We start from the raw sequence: 19,866 nt of genomic DNA on the forward strand, positions 1-19,866 counted from the left end.
GATACTGTGCTCAGAATTGAAAGTGATATGAGAATACATAAAACATTAGCCCTTGTCAAGCTCGTTGGCTTTGATTCTTCATTGCAAGTTCAGATTAGGTCAGTTGTTTCACCAGTATGAAGCAATCATTTCTCATTCCAAGAAAGTGAATGGCAAAATATAGCTACTTGACTAGTTTTTAAATAAAGAGAATAGTTTTTGAATACAAAGTGTAATCAAACTTTCTGGCAAATGAGCATTATAGAGCAACCCATTTCATATCATAAAGAACAAAAATGAGAATATAAAATGGTTTTCTTTTTTGAAATATATTAATTCCCCACATTTATAACATATTTCCTTGAGCCTTCCTGTTTTGAATTATGATAAACTTTATCTCATGAGAGATTGCACTCTGGCAGTGTTCATTATGCGTGTGTCCCATTTTGCACACCCTTTGAACCAAGAGGACATTTATCAGTGGCTAATATATCTCCAATGCTTTCATGCATTGGAGAAGGAAACGGCAACCCCCTCCAGTGTTCTTGCCTGGAGGATCCCAGGGACAGGGGAGCCTGGTGAGCTGCCGCTTATGGGGTCTTACAGAGTTGGACACGACTGACACGACTTAGCAATAGCAATATATCTTCAAAAATTCACAGCCTCAAGATCAGTTCTCTATATTTCTATACTAACAGATTTGCTTAAGTTTGGAAACGTGGGTATGCTCTGGATAGTTTATTGATCATATTATGAAGGGCAGTTAACTATTGCTAATTGATAGAACAAATTTCAGGGTAGTAAACACAAGTAAGAAAGCATCAGATTATTGTTAAAAGGAACCTTTAAGAAGAATTAGCTCTTTTATTAAAAAAAAAGAAGAAACTCTCTGTTCATAAGTAATTTTTTACTTACTGATGGAAATAAATTCATTTATTATTATCACTACTGATAAGGATACTGACTATCCAGATTGGGGACTGGGCATCTGCTCGTGTTAATGTGCTCTGGTGCCTGGGATTATAACAATGAGCAAACCATGGAACAAATAGGACTGGCCTGGTTCACTGAAAGAAGAGGAAACAAATACTTTTCTTTCAGGTCCAATTCAATTAACCTGTCCTGGAATGGCTCCCATAATCCCATCAGCTGTATCCACCATCTAATACATTCCATCCATCTCCCTGCAAGGTCTGTGAGAGGAGAGAGGATTGTATTCTTTATATGAATAAGAACAAATGAGAAATGTACAATTTTTAAGGAATTGCACAGAATTTTTTAAATTGGATAATGAAAAACATTCAGGTCTGTTTATCTTAATCTTTCTCAAACATTCCACTTACACTCATACTTCCTATTGATTCCAGAGTTCATCCTCTCTGTTTCCCATTGGGATAGTCATCATTTGGCAGACAAGATTATCAGGATATCTGAGTTAACAGGGTAGCCTATCAAGTCCAGCCCGCAAGGGCATACGTGAGGCTGGGATCTCAGAACACGAATCTGCTACCAGTGTTCCTTACTCTCTCTTCTTTCTTATATTATCCCTTATGCCATCCGGGTCTCCTTCTCCTTAACATGTATAAAGTATTTTCCTCTGAAAAGCAATCAAATAAGTGGTGTCTTTCACATTTTTCAACAGCCATTGAGTATCTAATTTGTGGCAGATAATTTGAAGATAATGACAATGAAGAGATACAAAACTATAAATAAAGCTATCCATCCCTTACCCTCAAGTAGTGTAACTTTAGGAAGTGAAATATCAATTTATTTCCAGTAGGTTGCTTTTTTTTGATACCTTTCTTTGCTGTGCCAATTCATGTAGAGTAGAATTAGTAGCATTTTTCCAGGTTTTTCTTGATTGAAGGAAGAGCTCACAATGCAAGTATTTGAAGAATGACGTGTTTGACCCTCCAGAACTCTGTGGCTTGGGGATGCTGTCAGGAATTCAACCAGACTTCCTCCTTTGTTATAAGTGTATTTGAAAATGTCATAACAGATTAAATTTAACACTAGAATTCTGGTTCAGTTATCCAGATTGTGGTCATAAGTAACCTTTCCATTTTTATTAATATCAATGATCCTTTCATATTAAAAAGAAACTAGCTTGGTAGAGTTTATCAATAGGAATAAGAACAGGCTGCAGCGGAATCCTTCCACTCCCTTCATACATCCATGATCCCCCAAATGGACCCTGAGATTATTTCTGTTTCAGAGAAGAAAGAAACTAATCTGCTTATATTAGCAAAAACTAGTGAGAGTTAAGTGTTCCAACAGTGTCATATGCCTCTATCTAAAATCATTTGTTATGTTTGTAAATATGGCCAACCTGAACATACAGTGCTAACGTTTGGAAAAATATAAATGAGATACTTACTAATTAAAACCCACACTTTCTTATTGCTCAATTAGTGAAAAAAATGAATAATCAACAAAGTTGAATTGGAACATTCCTGGAACCCTGATCTAGGGACAACCTCTTCTCTGTTAAGCAGGCTTTGATAACTGAGTAAGCTTCTGCAAGATATGCTGTTGCCTAAATTTCTTGGTAGATGGAAAGCAACTAATTGTCAATCCAACAACTCTTCAAAAATGTCTTCTTTTCTAAATGGCACAGATTACCTTGCCAAGAGAAGTCTCTTTAAGGATAATAGTCAATTTTGCATCTGTATGGTATATTTTTCAATAATAAATAAAATAATAAGTTATTCAGCCTGTTTGTAGGGCATGATGCTGTCCATCACCAGTCACTAAATGAAACTTAAGGGAAACTTAAGCATCTATCTTATGTCTCTATTTTTTTCCAGATTTTAACTCCTCCAGAGTAAGGACTTTGTCATGCACATCCTTTTATTTGCTGAGTCTAGTTCAAAATAGTTTCTCCCCAATGTATTATTATGAAAATTGTTAAACTAAAGTTAAGTTTGAATTTTGGTCAAGTTTAATAGCGCCACTCCAGAATACATGTAAAATACTTCTATATGTTGTTAATTTCCTCTTACACTATTCTTACTAGTTTCAGGAAAAAATTAATATTCTCTCTCATGGATTATATGATATCTTCATTATTCATTGATTTGACAAAGAATCACCACAGTTAAGAATTTTCAACTGTGCCATAAGTTAAACCAGTATACTTTAAGAAAAAGCATGTTTTAGAAATGTGTCTTTAGAAAATGTAAGTTGTTTTTAGTGACAAGGCTCAACTCAGGTGTCATCCATCTACCATAAGCTTTGATGACTTTGATGTAATTTAATAAAACACTTTCAAGATTATTATTTTCTAATTAATGATAATAGAGATGTTGGTAGTTGTTTTTCATTGCAACTGTTATTCAAAGTTCAAGCCAGTCTCCAGATTTATTGTTAAATAGATGAAACAGAAATTAAACTCACTTTTCTCCCCATACCCATAAGACAGTAGTTTATGATTCTCTTGCTATTATCACCTTTAATACCCTAAGAGGAGGAGAATCTTCATCACTGTTTGGGTGGCCTGTCCTGCAATCCTCACCATTTAATGCCAATGCCTCTTGGAGAGAGGGCCAAGGACTGATTGGTCCAAGTCAACCAAGACTCAGTGCTTCTCAGAGAGGCATCCAACTCTGGCAGCGAATGGAGAGCTAAACCATACTGATATGCTCTTTTCAAACCTTGACTCTTGAAGTGCAAAGGTCATGGTTTGGGGCCACTTCCTCTCCTTGTTCATTGCTTATTACAGACTCTGTTGGGGAAGCTTAAAGAGTATTTCAGACATGGGAGAGAACAGTTACACGGAATGAAATAAAAAAGGAAAGAGGCAGAAGGGAGGAAGGGAAGGAAGGGAGGGAAGGAAAGATGTAAGGAGAAAAAGAGTGAGAGAAGAAAAGAAATAGTTGCATAAGTTGAAAGTTTTATTCCCCACCATGCTGCTGCTGCTGCTAAGTCGCCTCAGTCGTGTCTGACTCTGTGCGACCCCATAAACAATGGCCCATCAGGCTCCCCTGTCCCTGGGATTCTCCAGGCAAGAACACTGGAACGGGTTGCCATTTCCTTCTCCAATGCGTGAAAGTGAAAAGTGAAAGTGAAGTCGCTCAGTCGTGTCCGACTCTTAGCGACCCCATGGACTGCAGCCTACCAAGCTCCTCCATCCATGGGATTTTCCAGGCAAGAGTACTGGAGTGGGATGCCATTGCCTTCTCCGATTCCCCACTATAAACACCCAATAATTTAGAATTTACCAGCTATTTTGGTTTACTAGTGCTACTATAACAAACTATCACAAACTGGGTGATTTAAATTATAGGAATTTAATGTCTCACAGTTATGCAGGTTAGAAGTCCAAACTCAAGGTATCAGTGGCATTAGAGCCTTTTGGGAGAAGGACCTGTTGCAGACATCTCTGCTCGGCCTGTCAATGGCCATCTTCCCTCTCTGTCTATTGTATGGGCTGCCCTCTGTGCTGGGTTTCTTGTCCTATAGGAACATCATGGGCTTCCCCAGTGGCTCAGGGGTGATTCCTGAGCCATTCCACCTGCAGTGCAGGAGACACAGGGTCAATCCCTGGGTTGGGAAGATCCCCTGGAGGAGGGCATGGCAACCCATTGCAGTATTCTTGTCTGGAGAATCCCATGCAGAGAGTAGCCTAGTGGGCTACAGTCCCAAGGATTGCAAAGAGTCGGACACAACAGCATAGGCACCTGTAGGAACATCAGCCATACTGGATTAGGGCCCACCTGCAGAACTCATTTTAACCTGATTACTTCTGTAAAAACCCTATCTCCAAATAAGATCCCATTCTGGGGTACTGAGGGGCTGCACATATTTTTGAGGGGGAACTAGAGGGGGAACAAATTCAATCCATGACACTTCATCACTATATTTCAAACTCTTGATTTTTGCCCCAGAAAACCTGATCTTTTCAGTGTTCTCTGTGTCACTGAAAGGTAGTTCCAGTCTTCATACCAGTCTTCTAGAAATCTAGAAGTTCCAGACAGCTTCCTCTCTCCCCTATGCCCACCCAATCCAACACCAGTTCCCATCTCTTTTGTTTCCCAAATGTCTCTCCAGACTGTCTACATCTCCGCTACAATCACCTGAGTACCAACTGTGTCATCTCTCACCATTTGTATCTGTCTCCGTGCAATCCATCCTCCACTAGAGCCAGAATGTTCTTTCCAAGATACAGATGTCAGCTGGCCATCCTCCATCATAAACCCTTCAATGGCACTCACTGCTCATTAAGTAAAGACATTCTGCCTTGTGGCCCCTGCTACCCTCTGTGACCTTCTCTGCCACCATGCTCTCCCAGCTCACTCCCAGTGTCTCAGAGTTCATGTTTTCCATGTCACCTCCTGCACAGAACCTCTGCCAGTGCTCTTTATCCCCTCTTCACCTGCAATCCAAGCCCTACTTCTTCAGAAAAAAAAAAAAAACAACCTCCCTTACAGTCAGTTGCCCTTCTAGAGCAAACCAGAGCACATATTAGCCTTCATCACTCAGGTTATTTTATAGTTACTTGTATAGAAATTATTGGATCAATATCTTTCTCCTCCTCCTCTCATGTATGAGCTCCATGAGAACAGGGATATAATTTTTTGTTATTCACCATCTTACTCCTCGCATTAACACCAGTCTTCTTATATAGTATGTACTCAAAATATATGGTGATATTAAAAATCTGGAGGTTGGCTACCAGAATCATTCGTTAAAAAAAAATGCAGAGGCAGATCTCACCGTAGATATCAGGCAAGAAGTTTGTGGAAGAGTTCTAAAACTATTTCAGTGAGTGTGGTAACAAGATATGCAAATAAAAAGATGACATAAGACACCAGAAGTACAAATGAAGATGAAGGAAGGGCCACATGTGTTTAAGAAGTAGGAAACTTTAAAATTAGGTCCATGGATCTAAACTGAAGCAGGACACAAGGCCCGCTCCAGGCACTGTTTCCCATAGGAACCATCAAGTTCGTTGAGATTTCTGCCTCGTTGCAGTAATATGCACAGTATTGGTACCTCAGTGGAATTAAGGTACATGCTGACACTATTCTTACCACTGATGCAGTAATGTTGTTTGGTTCAGCTAAGGCATGATGCTTCCTTTGCTGACTTGCTATCTGCCTTATCCATCTCCTTAGAAGCACTTTGCCTTTAAAAAATATAGCCACAGTTGTTGACCTTGCACAACTTCAATTCCAGAACCTCATTTTTCTCATAAAGAACTGGGGCCCAGAACAATAAAATAGTTCACTTTTCTGCAACCAGTCCATTGTTTTATATCAAATAAGTCACAGAAGATTATTCCAGGCAGTGACTCAGTAACCCCCATGTCATTTCACCCAAGAAATAATTTTTTCTCCCCAGGATCTCTTTATGCTGGTTCACTCTTTACTCCAAACAGAGCATTAACTCTGATGATCCAGCTTTTACTGCTCCACCCACAAGGTGACCGTAGCATTTGTCACCCAAATCAGGGCATGTGTATGTGAGTGCATGGGGACACTATTGAAAATCACCTTGGGACAGCAGGTATAAAGCAGGACTGTCTGGAGCAAGCCAGGATATACAGTCATATTACTGCTACATCAGATTCTTCAGAAAGACCACATTGACAGATGCTCAGTAAGCAGTGAATTGCATCTTCTTCTGGACTCTGAGGATAACTTGTAGGAGAGGGCATCACTCCTACCTTACTGTGTCAACAGCTCTCATTAATATAATTGTAGAGTTTAGTCATTTCAAACCTCACTGTCTGCCATACTTAACTGACAGGCACAATCAGGAAGACGTGATCTAAAATCTAGATGTCACTTTCTTACCAAAAAAAAAAAAAAAAACCCTCTGTTTAGGACATGTGCTGTTCTCTCTTCACAATTTTCAGTTGATCATTCACTAACTTCTGTTGTCTTGAGAAGGTAATGGTACATTCCCTGGTCGACTCCTCTGTTTCTTCTCTACAACACAGGCAACCAGCCAACACATACGCAGAGCTTTACCTTCTCATCAACAGAAAACACTGAAAGCTAGAAGCACAAAGAAGATTAATTTGCTCATCTGATCAAAAGTGAAATCAGAAATGCCAGGCAAAGACTGGGTTCCATGCTATTGTTTTGTCATTGGAGAGTTTTAAGGGCTCAAGATGAACTCAAATAAATAGGATTTACTGGGATTTTGTGGAGTTGGTTGGAGCCAAATTATGAATCCAACGTTTGCCTAGACTCTGTCTCTTGAGGGATTTATGAGCACTGAAATTTAACCTGTGCCCAACCACATTGCCCTTAACCACTTCAATGGCCTGACTTACCTTTCCCCCAATGCCATGTTAGAGATGTAAAGACCTGCTTATAAGTTAATAGATTACAGCTCACCCTTCCATCCATTCTGTCACCTCACACACTTCATCATTTCATGAGAGGAGGGAGCCCTTGATGATATGATATCAAGAAGGCCTTGGATCATCAAAAAAAAAAAAAGAAGAAAAGAAACAAATTCAGTTAACTTTCCTTTCCTTTATTCCCCCCCCCCAATTTTTCCACTAACTCAGTACTAGCTCTGACTATACATACCTCAAAAAGAAAAAGTACATAATATTCTCTTAATACTGTGAGGTTTGGGAGAAATAGTTCAGTAGTATTAATAATTAAAAGCATATGAGTGCATTAGAGTCTTTTGTTTCCATTCTTCTCAGAAATCTAACACAGTGTTCAAATGTCCAGTTTTCCTTTTACAGTTTAGGACTAGGTAAACCTCCCTGCATTTGTCTATGGAGCTTGCTTCATTTCCCATTTTATATTAAGCGTCTATATCTTACCACTGTGAGATGTTATTTGAAAGCTGACTTCCCCCAAATATAGCAGAACACAATGTAATTTGAAGAAATTCAAGAAACAGTTCAATGAAAGCACTTATTTTTAATATTTAAAAAGTGTTTAAGTGATGTTTAAAGGAAAGAACATAAGCTAATTGTTGTTAATGATGAGTGGCTAATCATTAAGTAGAAATTAAAGAGAAAAAATATCTAAAGGTGGAACTCAAAGAAGTTGAATATAGGTCAACAAGATAGAGTTCTTTCCTTAAAAGGCATGAATGTTTCTTTCAACAAATATTATTTTATTATGTCATTATCCCATACCCTAGAGAGATATAAAGACAAATATTGAAAACATGCTGCTCTCAGTGATCTTCCAATCAAAGAAAAGAAGTGAGATAAACACTAATGAATACCCAGTGCATCCAAAGCAGTACAACCCTACAAGCTTACCTTATACGGTTGTCATGAACATTAAGCAACTACATATTTATGCAGTGTTAATTAAAGCAGTCTGATACACAGCATGCATGCATGCTCAGTCATGTCCAACTCTTTTTGACCCCGTGGACTGTAGCCCACCATGCTTCTCTGTCCATGGAATTTTCTAGGCAAGAATACTGGAGTGGATTGCCATTTTCCTTCTCCAGGGAATCTTCCCAGTCCAGGAATTGAACTCACGTCTCTTGCATCTCCTGCACTGGCAAGCTCTTTACCACTCTTTACCACTGAGCCACCTGGGAAGCTCCTCCCTGATACACAGCAGTAAGCACTGTTATACATGTTTATTAAGTCAATAAATAAATACACAAAATACATGTGCCTTAAGAGAATCACAAGCAAACATGATATAAAAAATTATTGAAACAAATTGATGTATAATACCATCCTTAATAACATGTAACAGATGGTTGAAAAGATCCAGGAAGATTTCATAAAGAATAGGTTATATAATGGATGAGAAAATTGACAGCAGAACTTATTAAAGTTACTAAGGCAAAAGGAAGCCCCATTAACCCAGGCATAGAGTTGAGATAAATTCATAAAATGGTGAATAGACATAGGTGACAAGAATATAGGGTGGAAGATTGGGCTTTAAAAGTGAGTCAGGCAGTAATGGGAAACAGATAATGCTTTGTATTATTTGTTAGTATTATCATATTTGGTGATACTTAAATGAAGATAAGTCCTTTGGGAGTAACCAGCCAGTTTTACCAGAGTCAAATGTGCAGCTATGTGATGGTCACAATGATCTATCATATACAACTTTAGCAATTAGCATTGCTGTTCTGATGGCTAAAGTAATTAGTATAGTTATTAGTATTAATTAATGTACTGCTATGGATTCTTATGGGCTTCCCAAGTGGCTCATTTGTTAGAATCCACCTGCCAATACAGGAGATGTTGGTTCAGTCCCTGGGTCTGAAAGATCCCCTGGAGAAGGGAATGGATACCCACTCTAGTAATCTTGCCTGGAGAATCCCATGGACAGAGGAGACTGGCAGGCTACAGTCCATGAGGTCACAAAAGAGTCGGACATGATTGAGTGACTAAACAACAACAGCATGCTATTCTTTTAAGATAGATTCCTTATCAAATCATGAAATCTTGATATTGAGGTAGCTTTCACATTTAAGCTGGCATGCTTAGTCTTAAAGCTGTTGTTTAGTCAACAGTTTCTTAGACTGATCTCCTTTCTCACTCCTTTCCACCTTAAGTTTATGGAGAAATACTTAACAGAGAATTAAGGGTTGACTCCTGTTTTCTTCTCTTAGAAATGAAGTTCTTTCTCTATGTTCTGTCTCCAGCTCAGACTTTCTCTACTGGTAGACTGGGAGCTGATTGAGAGCAGAGTCCCTTGCATCCATCCTTGTAAGCCCCAGCATCTAGTCCAGTATCATCTAGTAAATCCTTATGAACTGTGGTTTAGAATGTCTTAATTGGATTGGATTGGATTGGATTGGATTATATTAGATCACAATGAATAAGAAGTAAAGCATTTCCTCTTATCATTTTTCAAATAACATTATTTGCGTATAAAGTGAAGCATACATAGAATAATATTTAAACTGCCTTAGATATAGACTACTGTAAAGAGTCTGTATCCAACTGGATAGATTTAATTTGAAAACTGACAGCAGTTTCATCACAGTAGCTTGATAGATTACAATGAATACATTCCATCAAGCTGTATCATTTAAAGTAATACTAGTTGAAAGTAAAAAGCTTTAAATAAACCCTGTTTAAAAATAGCTCATCATGTATATGTTGATAAAAATTCTTTGTATCACAGATTTAAAGACACAGAAAGTCTTCTTATAAAAGAAATATATGAGACTTTTAGTGCAATTAGTTCTCTTTAAGAGACAGGGAAAAAACTAATTATATACCACATTGATGTAATTCCAAACTGAGTACATGTATATACTTAAACCATGGGAAAAGATCCTTGAAGTGTAAATGATATACCAAATTTAGTTGTTAGGCAACTATTTCTACCATTTGGCTAAGTATATCTTAGAAGAACAGTCTGTAACAAAGAGATTTGCTTCAGACTCCTGATTTTTTAACCAACGCCGCTTTAAATCTACACACTTTGAACACATAAAAGTTCTAATTGTTTCTTGGAAATGAACAACAGCTGCCTATAGATGTATCGCTTTATTCCTTTATTTACTGCATATAAAATCATTTAAAGGTAAGGTAGAAAAGGAAAGAACTTTTAAATCTTATATCTTTCCCGACAACTTAAAAATCTCACACAATAATCAGGAAAGTGTTCTCACTGAAAATCATATTTGGTCTAATGTGTCTGAAAATAATATATGATTGTATTATTTGTATATGAAGAAATCTCTTTAGAGATAATCAGACATGCAATTCAGCACAGAGAGTCTAGAATCGACATGGTTATGCTTGTAGTTCTTATTTATGGATGACAATTATTCTTTATAAACTAGTTGATGGAAAGAAGCATACATTCTCTATCTTGATTGATTCTCCTTTTGCTGTTTTCTTTCTGTCGTGATGGATGTAGCTGAGGTGTATTCTGTTGAGCTGTTCCAATAAGTCATAAAAAGGAAACAGTCTTTTTTTTTCTGGGCTTATAAGACCTTGGAGACCCTGAAGATTTGAGAATTATTTTTTTTTCAAACATAAAACAACAGAATGAGCCAGATATAAAAGGATACCTACCAAATGATTCTATTTACATCAAGCTCAAAAACAGGCACAAATAATCTATGGTCAGGGTAGTGGTTACTTATCCTTGGAGTCAAGCCTCTGGTAAATGATGATGGTAAATGCTGTGTTTTCAGATATGGATGCTGGTTATATGAATGGGTTCAGTCTGTGACCATTTGTTAGCTACTCATTTATCTTTTGAATATATATTATACCTCAATAAAAAGTCCAAATGAAAAAGAATGAATAAAAATGAAAAGCATCCATATTCCCTTTTCCTCCAGTGTACTACATTCTAAAGGGGCTCCTCCTACTCACAGTTTGCAGTAGTTGCGTTGTCCCAAGTCATAGAAGTATTTAGCAGCAGAACCAGCATTTTGGATCTTCTGCTTCCATGCCTTGTGATTTTTTTATTTTTGCCAATCACAAGCTATGCTTACCTCTCAGACCCATGACACAGCCTGCTGGCAGAAAAGCTTTTAACTTTTCTCTATGACCTAATGCCATTTGCCCTGTTAACAGGAGAGTTGTGTGAGGAGAAACTGGACTTCTGTGCCCAGGACTTGAACCCCTGCCAGCATGACTCCAAGTGCATCCTGACGCCAAAGGGATACAAGTAAGTCTGAGGTTGCATTGAAGCTCATGATTGGGGGAGGAGGGCCTTTCTTCTTTTATTTATTTAGGTATTTATTATTTATTTGGCTACACCAGGTCTTAGTTGTGGCATGCATGATCTTTGATCTTTGTTGCAGAATGTGGGATCTAGGTCCCTGACCAGGGATTGAACCTGGGCTCTCTGCATTGATAACTCCGAGTCTTAGCCACTGGGCCACCAGGGAAGTCCCAAGGATGGCCTTTGTTTAAGGAACCCTCTTCTTTCAGGGTCTAGCTTCACACCTTTGCTCAGGATTTATAGGGCATTTTCCCCAGGGTTATTGGCATTCTTATAAGTGTTTATATGACCTTTTTTTAGTACACCAAAGAGTTTCCTTTTGTTCTGTGACTTTTCAAGGGAAATTTTGTATGAAATAAAAGGGCCTTTGAATGTGTGTGTCTGTGTTTAATCACTCAGTCATGTTGGACTCTTTGCAACCCCATGGACTGTAGCCCACCAGGCTCCTCTGTCCATGGAATTTTTCATGCAAGAATACTGGAGTGGGTTGCCATTTCCTATTCCAGGGGATCTTCCCAACCCAGGGACTGAATACACATCTCTTACGTCTCCTGCAATGGTAGGTGAATTCTTTACCACTGGGCCATCTGGGAAGCCCAAAGTAGCCTTTACTTCAGTTCAGTTCAGTCGCTCAGTCGTGTCTGACTCTTTGCGACCCTATGGACTAGAGCACGCCAGGCCTCCCTATCCATCACTGGAGTTTACTCAAACTCATGCCCACTGAGTCAGTGATGCCACCCAACCATCTCATCCTCTGTCGTCCCCTTCTCCTGCCTTCAAACTTTCCCAGCATCAGGGTCTTTTCAAATGAGTCAGCTGTTCGCATCAGGTGGCCAAAGTATTGGAGTTTCAGCTTCAAGCATCAGTCCTTCCAATGAATATTCAGGACTGAGTTCCTTTAGGATGGACTGGTTGGATCTCCTTGCAGCCCAAGGGACTCTCAAGAGTCTTCTCCAACACCACAGTTCAAAAGCATCAGTTTTTTGGTGCTCAGCTTTCTTTATAGTTCAATTCTCACATCCATCCAAAATAGCCTTTGGCTGTGTTTAATTAAATTCATTTGAGACCCAATAGTGAAAGTCGCCCAGCTGTGCCCAATTCTTTACAACCCAATGGACTACACAGTCCATGGAATTCTCCAGACCAGAATATTGAAGTGGGTAGCTGTTCCCTTCTCCAGGGAATCTTCCCAACTCAAGGATCAAACCCAGGTCTCCCACATTGCAGGCAGATTCTTTACCAGCTGAGCCACCAGAGAATCCCAAATAAATTCATAATACCTACTAGATGCGTTGTTACCTGAATGGAAGTCATGTTTGGTAAAATAAGAAGTTTAAATTAATGTAACTGAGTATGTTTTGGTCTGCAATAATACTTTAACTACCCAAATGAAGGAAGGCAGAGTGACCTATGTCCCAGGTCGCCTTGGTACAGTCCGTTTATGTCTGTTGTCTCTAATTAATATTTAGTTAATTAGTGTTGACACTAATTAATATTTAGTGTCTCCTTCACTCATGTACATGTTTTGTGGGATGATAAAGCATCCAGTCATGCCAGCTAGCAATCTTCCTGAAACATGTTTGGTATCAAATGAAATTATTCCTTTGCCACAATTCCGTAATATTTTTGTTTGTTTGTTTTTTGGGTGTATTTTTTTTTTCATTTTCCCCTAAACTTATTTATTTTTAATTGAAGGAAAATTGTGCTAGTCTCTGCCATGCATGACCATGAGTCAGCCACAGGTATACATGTGTCCCCTCCCTGTTGAACCTCCCTCCCACCTCCTACCCTTTTCCAGCCTTCTAGGATGTTATAGAGCCCTGGTTTGAGCTCCCTGAGTCATACAGCAAACTCCCATTGGTTATCTATTTTACACATGGAAGCATGTACACTGTCATGTGTAGAATTCTGTAATATTTTAAGGGTCTATCAACAGCAATTTCTTTTTAGACAGGCAGTAGTTTAGAAATCATTCTGTAGGTATCCTTTATTTTAAACATGAGGAAACCATGACCCAGAGAGGTCCATGTCTGTCCAGAGGTCTCAGTGTTACTCAGTGGTACAGCTGGAGCTGCATTTTATACTTCCCAGTTGGGTGATTTTCTACTACAGGTTACCTCTGAGAAGTTTTACACTTTATCACCACGGCAGGTTGTTTGTTACAGAAGGTAAACTGGATTCTCAGAAATGATACTGTAGGCTCAGGTTGAGTTGTGCACACAGGAGACAACTAGCAAATAGCAATACTTGTTCTTTTTTTTTTAATTTTTTTATTTTAATTGGAGGCTAATTACTTTGCAACATTGTAGTGGTTTTGCCATACATTTACATGAATCAGCCATGGGTGTACATGTGTTCCCATCCTGAACCCCCCTCCCACCTCCCTCCCCATCCCATCCCTCTGGGTCATCCCAGTGCACTTGTTTCTTTCTTTTTTTTTTTTTTAATTTAATTTTATTTTTAAACTACATAATTGTATTAGTTTTGCCAAATATCAAAATGAATCCACCACAGGTATACATGTGTTCCCCATCCTGAGCCCTCCTCCCTCCTCCCTCCCCATACCATCCCTCTGGGTCGTCCCAGTGCTCTAGCCCCAAGCATCCAGTATCGTGCATCGAACCTGGACTGGCATCTCATTTCATACATGATATTTTACATGTTTCAATGCCACTTGTTTCTTTACCCAGTATTTATTGAGCATCTGCCATGGGTCAGGGCATGTGCTAATATTGCCATCTTTTGTTTTTATGGAGCTTTATGGCTATTTACTCTCTCATACTCAAGCTTAGTTGCCATAAGATTCAGAGAATTAAAAATTACTCAGATCAGGAACAGTTTTATAAGAATAGGTGGATTAGAGCTGGGACTAACATATTAATAATTGTCAACAGATTATTGAATATTCCAAGTTGAATGGGAGATGGGGTTGTATCACCTGACCCCTACTGCCTTTCGAAGATCAATCTGAATAAAATATTTATTCTCGTTTCATTTAGAGAATATTTCAATTCAATTTGGTTTAAAATTCATTATTTTAGAATATACAGTTGCAGCACCTGTTCATTTTATTTGATGCTTTTTTTAAAGAAAATATATTTGATTCTACTTTTCATTATATTTTACTTTCCAACCGTATGTGGTAAAAACAAAAGTCTTATTGAAATCTTTATTTTATACAAAATCCTGCATTGCATTTTGTTCTTCCAAATACATAGGTATATTATTTTAGCTCTTACTGTCTTTGATCTCCCCGTAATGAATTTGGCAAATTGAACTTCCATCATTTACATAACAAATATTATCATTTCTTAGAGAAATTAATCAGTAGAGCAGATGGTTTTCCGGAAGGACTTATCTGCTGGACAGGTTTCACAAAGCTTTGTGAATTGTAATTACAAGATAAACTGTTAGTCAAACTTAATGGAAACCATTCAAAAATAAGTTCATCTTCAAAAAGACTAACCCTTAGTTTAGTATCTTCAATTACTATCAATTACATTGCATGCTCCTTATAGTGCATTTTACTGGATTACACATTAACTGATTTGGGAATGCATTGTTTTCAGCAGTAATTGTGAGTTTGTATGTAGTTTAGCAGGAAACAGGATAAATCATAGTGTTTGCTATTACTCCCATATTATAAATAATTGCACATTGTGGGAAAGGAAGTTGCAAAAATGTAAGTGAACTTAGAAACCAAAATTATATGAAGCTGCTAAAGAAAATTTCTACCAACAAATATTGTTTGGAAAAGTTGTCCTGTTCCTTGAACTACATTTTCTTATTACTAAGCTAATAGAGCTGGGTTTAGTTCTCTTGCTTTATTCTATACCTCATAAATCTCCTAAATTGCGTTGAGATATTTTTAGACTATGATATGCCTTAAGTAGAATTTTCAAGCATACATCTTACTTAGTCAGCTTTGGGGCTTCTAAACGATATATTTTATAGTCTTTGCTTTCTTCCTTGTTCCTTGTCAGATAATAGAGTTCAGAGAATGTGATACATTTTATTGATAATACAAACTTTAAGGAACTCATAATTAAATATTTTCTTCCTGTTTTGAAACTCTGCCTGAGGAGTCAAAGAAAGGCCAAAATGTTGGTCATGATGTGACTCTAAGTTCTAATGGGCTTGAAAAATAGTCTCTGTCGAGAAAAGAATATAAAATAGCTCTTAGACAGCCTCTTTGGTGCATACGTGGTTCTCTTATCTTTTACTTTGATTTCTCTTCTCAGATAAATAATTCAGAGTGTTTCAAAGCATTTCTTCTTCTTTTAATGCTCTGTACTTGAGCAGCTCTGCTCACATTAACATTGATGGAAGCCCTTTTCTCAGGCCTTGTCCATCTAGTTGAGAATGTCTATGACCATTTAGAATCCATTTAACTTCAGGCTTGTTTACTTTGCTTTGTTATGATTTAGCACTAAAACCACTGGCTCTAGAGCCAGCACGCTTATGCAGTGAGCTCATTTGATTTCTTAATTCATACATGCAAGACTGTCTGTGGTGCCCTTAGACAGTATATACTCTCATTTATTTTAATTCATCAGTTCTCCAGTAACTCCTAAATCCTGATTTTGCATTTTCAGGCAAAACCTTTGGCATTCAATAATATTCACATTCACTAGAGTGTTTTTAACTATCCTCATTCACTTGCATCTTAATGGCTTTGAAGTAGAAAAGTAAATAATTAGTACAGTCTAAACCATGAAGATTTTTTTTAGAATTATAAAGACTTACCTAGAATTATTTTTTAAAACCTATCATTTATTGATCATTCATTATATATAAAATGCTATGCAAATTATTTTGTAGATAATGTTTTTATTTAAACTTTTAACAAACACCTGTGAGATGGAAATTACTATATATGTGTTATAGATGGGAGGAAGACATAGATTAAGCAATGTAGTCAAGATTACATACACTTCACAATGAAACCAAAATATGAACACAGCTCTGCCTATTTGCAAAGTCCAAATACTATTAGGCTAAAATAATTTCCTGGTTGTTGTTTTTTTTTAAGTCAGTAAACCCTTTCTTAAACTCCAAACAGAGATACTCATGGAAGCCAATGTGTAAAACTAATGAATCACAGCAGTAAAGTGTTGTTGGGTGGCGGGGTTCAGAGGGAAGCTGCCAGAAGCCCCCTCCCTATTTATGGCTATATCTGTAGGAGCTCCAATAGCTTCACAAAGCATAGTTTAATCATCGCTGCACGTGCCATATTGCTTTTCTCTGAGCACCTTTAAAGTACTGTGTCTTGGTGTCATAGATAGAATTCCAATGCACTGATGAAAAAGTTTTTAAAGGGAACACCGAGTAACTAATTTAACAGCATAGGACTATGGTTAGAAATTCAGGCTTTCTTATCAGATTGCTTGGGTTCAGTTCCTGACTGTGGCACACAAGTTGGATGTCCTTGGGCAAGGCACTTAATCAGTTTGTGCCTTGTTTCCTCACTTGTAGCAAGGAGTCATGGTATCACCAATGTCACATGACTGTGGAGAGAATTCAGTGAATCCACATATGAAAAAGTGACTAGAACAGGGCTTGAAGCAATATGCTCAAAGAACTTCAGCTGTATTATCCCTGGTTCTTCACCAGCTGTGCAGCCACACATCCCTCTGCCCCACACCACCAAAGTGAACAGTCTGAAAAGCTGTCTAGGGTTGGGTCCCAGGAATTTAGTATCACCTTCCCTGCTCTACCCAGTTAGGTCAGCCCCCATTCTGGCCTAACAGGAGTCTGGATTCATGGTGAATTAGAGAATATCTAATGCTATTATGTTTGCTTTTCATAAAATTATATTTTACTCTAATGCATCCAGTCTCTATTGGAAAATTAAAAATTTTAATTATTCTTAAAAATTTACTTAAGATTCTTAATAAGTTTTACAACACAACACTTTTATCATGTCAGTACTCAGATGAATTAGCTGGAAATAGAGGATACCATAGCCAAATAGAGTGAGGGAAGAAGAGAGGAAGGGAGGGGAAGAGGAAAGAATGAACCCCGGTGCAATTAGCCTAATCTTATTTGGATTGTGGAGGCATACTGTCATCTGAGAGGGGAAATTGCTGTTCCTCTGAGAGATCACAGTGAGAAAGCATGGAAAGCTTTGCAGATCAGTACTGTTTTCCAGGCATCTGTTAATGTTTAGGCTTTATGAGCCTGTTCTAAATATGTTCTTTCAAAGGCAGTACCAGTTTCCTAGAGGAAATGCAACTGTTGTGCTCATTTTGGCTCACTTAGGTTTAAAACTGTTTACCTGCTTGTTCAAACAGATGTGACTGCACTCCAGGATACATAGGCGAACATTGTGACATTGACTTCGATGACTGCCAAGATAACAAGTGTAAGAACGGAGCCCACTGCACCGATGCAGTGAACGGTTACACATGCACCTGTCCTGAAGGCTACAGGTAAAAGTGCAAGTGAATATTTGTATTTAAAGTATTATAGGACTCAGTTCATATTGGCAATTAAGTAACATCTAATCAATGTATTTTTTTCTGTTCATTCTTCAGTGGCTTGTTTTGTGAATTTTCTCCACCTATGGTTCTCCCTCGTACCAGCCCCTGTGATAATTTTGATTGTCAGAATGGAGCTCAATGCATCATCAGGATCAATGAGCCAATATGCCAGTGTTTGCCTGGCTACCAGGGAGAAAAGTGTGAAAAACTGGTCAGTGTGAATTTTGTAAACAAAGAGTCTTATCTTCAGATCCCTTCCGCCAAGGTCCGGCCTCAAACAAACATCACTCTTCAGGTAAGGTTCCCCCACTACCAAGAGCTGATCTCATCTGAAATCAGCTCAGATTCCAAGCATAAATGTGCATGGCGGTTTCTGAGTGATGTTATTTCTTAAACGGACAGTTACATACTGCATAGCACAATGACAGATAATGCTACTTGTGGGAAAAGTTCCTGTTAGTCTCTCTAATATTTCTTTCTGTCAAACCTAAATGGACACCAGGTATTTGTATTCGCTACTTGATCACATAAAATACACACACACACACACACACACACACACTCACACACACACACACACACTCACACACTCACACTGAGAAAGAGAGCAGCAAAATATCTTTGCTTTGTGCTTAGGTAATGGCTTACCATGTGGCACTAGTGGGAAAGAACCCTCCTGCCAATGCTGGGTATGTAAGAGATGTGGGTTGGATCCCTGGGTGGGGAGGATCCCCTGGAGGAGGGAATGACGACCCCTCCATTATTCTTGCCTGACAATCCCATGGACAGAGAAGTCCGGCAGGCTATAGTCCACAGGGTCGCGAAGAGTCAGACACAGTTGAAGTGACTTAGCATGCAGACATGCACAATGCCACTTGATTCATTTATTTCTGTGGCTCTGCAGTTCAGGTTTTATACACTGCGAGGGTGGGCGGAGTGGGGAGCTTTCCTTAGGAAATATGCAGCTGACAAGAGTACAAATGAGACAGAAAACACCTTGACAGAATATTCAGCCAAGTGTCATTTAGCTTCCACTTGAATTTACAAATTCAAATTTTAAGTCTTTCCACCAAGTCACCATTTACCTTTGAGCAAGTCATTCAGACCCCTATAGACAAGGTTAGGCTAGATTGCTGCTGCTGCTAAGTCACTTCAGTCGTGTCCAACTCTGTGCGACCCCATAGACAGCAGCCCACCAGGCTCCCCCGTCCCTGGGATTCTCCAGGCAAGAACACTGGAGTGGGCTGCCATTTCCTTCTCCAATGCATGAAAGTGAAAAGGGAAAATGAAGTCTCTCAGTCGTGTCCGACCCTCAGCGACCCCATGGACTGCAGCCTTCCAGGCTCCTCCATCCATGGAATTTTCCAGGCAAGAGTACTGGAGTGGGGTGCCATTGCTTCTCCGTAGGCTAGATTAGGGGTCATAAATTTACATAGGGCAGATTGCGGCTGCATGTTTGTTTTATCTGTTCAGCAAGATATTTCAATATATTTTGAATTCAAATGTGTGTAGCCAAATTCCTATGACCCCATTCCTTATTTGTTTTACCCTGGCACTCTAGCAAGGGGGCAAGGCATATTGAGAAGTCACGAGGAATGGGACCCCGGAAGGCAGGCTGATGTTCTTTAAAAAGCCTGCCTCCCTAATTTCCAGCCATTTTCCACCCAAGTTGTTATGAGAAGTACCCAGTGGTGTTTGGGCTTAAGTCCTAACTTTTCCTGGTCCTTGAAAACCCTGAGAAAATCAGAAAGCAGAATAAATAC

General features: G+C 38.6%; 1 protein-coding gene across 3 annotated transcripts in view; it reads left to right on the forward strand.

The window, feature by feature from the left end:
• Positions 1-19,866, forward strand: part of SLIT2 (slit guidance ligand 2) — a 406,423-nt gene that overhangs the window by 360,402 nt on the left and 26,155 nt on the right. For all 3 annotated transcript variants that reach the window (XM_005207790.5, XM_005207792.5, NM_001191516.2), the window contains 3 exons: positions 11,471-11,564; positions 17,915-18,052; positions 18,158-18,398. In XM_005207790.5, the coding sequence (XP_005207847.1) occupies positions 11,471-11,564; positions 17,915-18,052; positions 18,158-18,398 (473 nt within the window). The remainder of the gene's footprint in view (positions 1-11,470; positions 11,565-17,914; positions 18,053-18,157; positions 18,399-19,866) is intronic.

This window comes from Bos taurus, chromosome 6 (assembly GCF_002263795.3).
Source record: "Bos taurus isolate L1 Dominette 01449 registration number 42190680 breed Hereford chromosome 6, ARS-UCD2.0, whole genome shotgun sequence".
Taxonomy (NCBI): Eukaryota; Metazoa; Chordata; class Mammalia; order Artiodactyla; family Bovidae; genus Bos; species Bos taurus.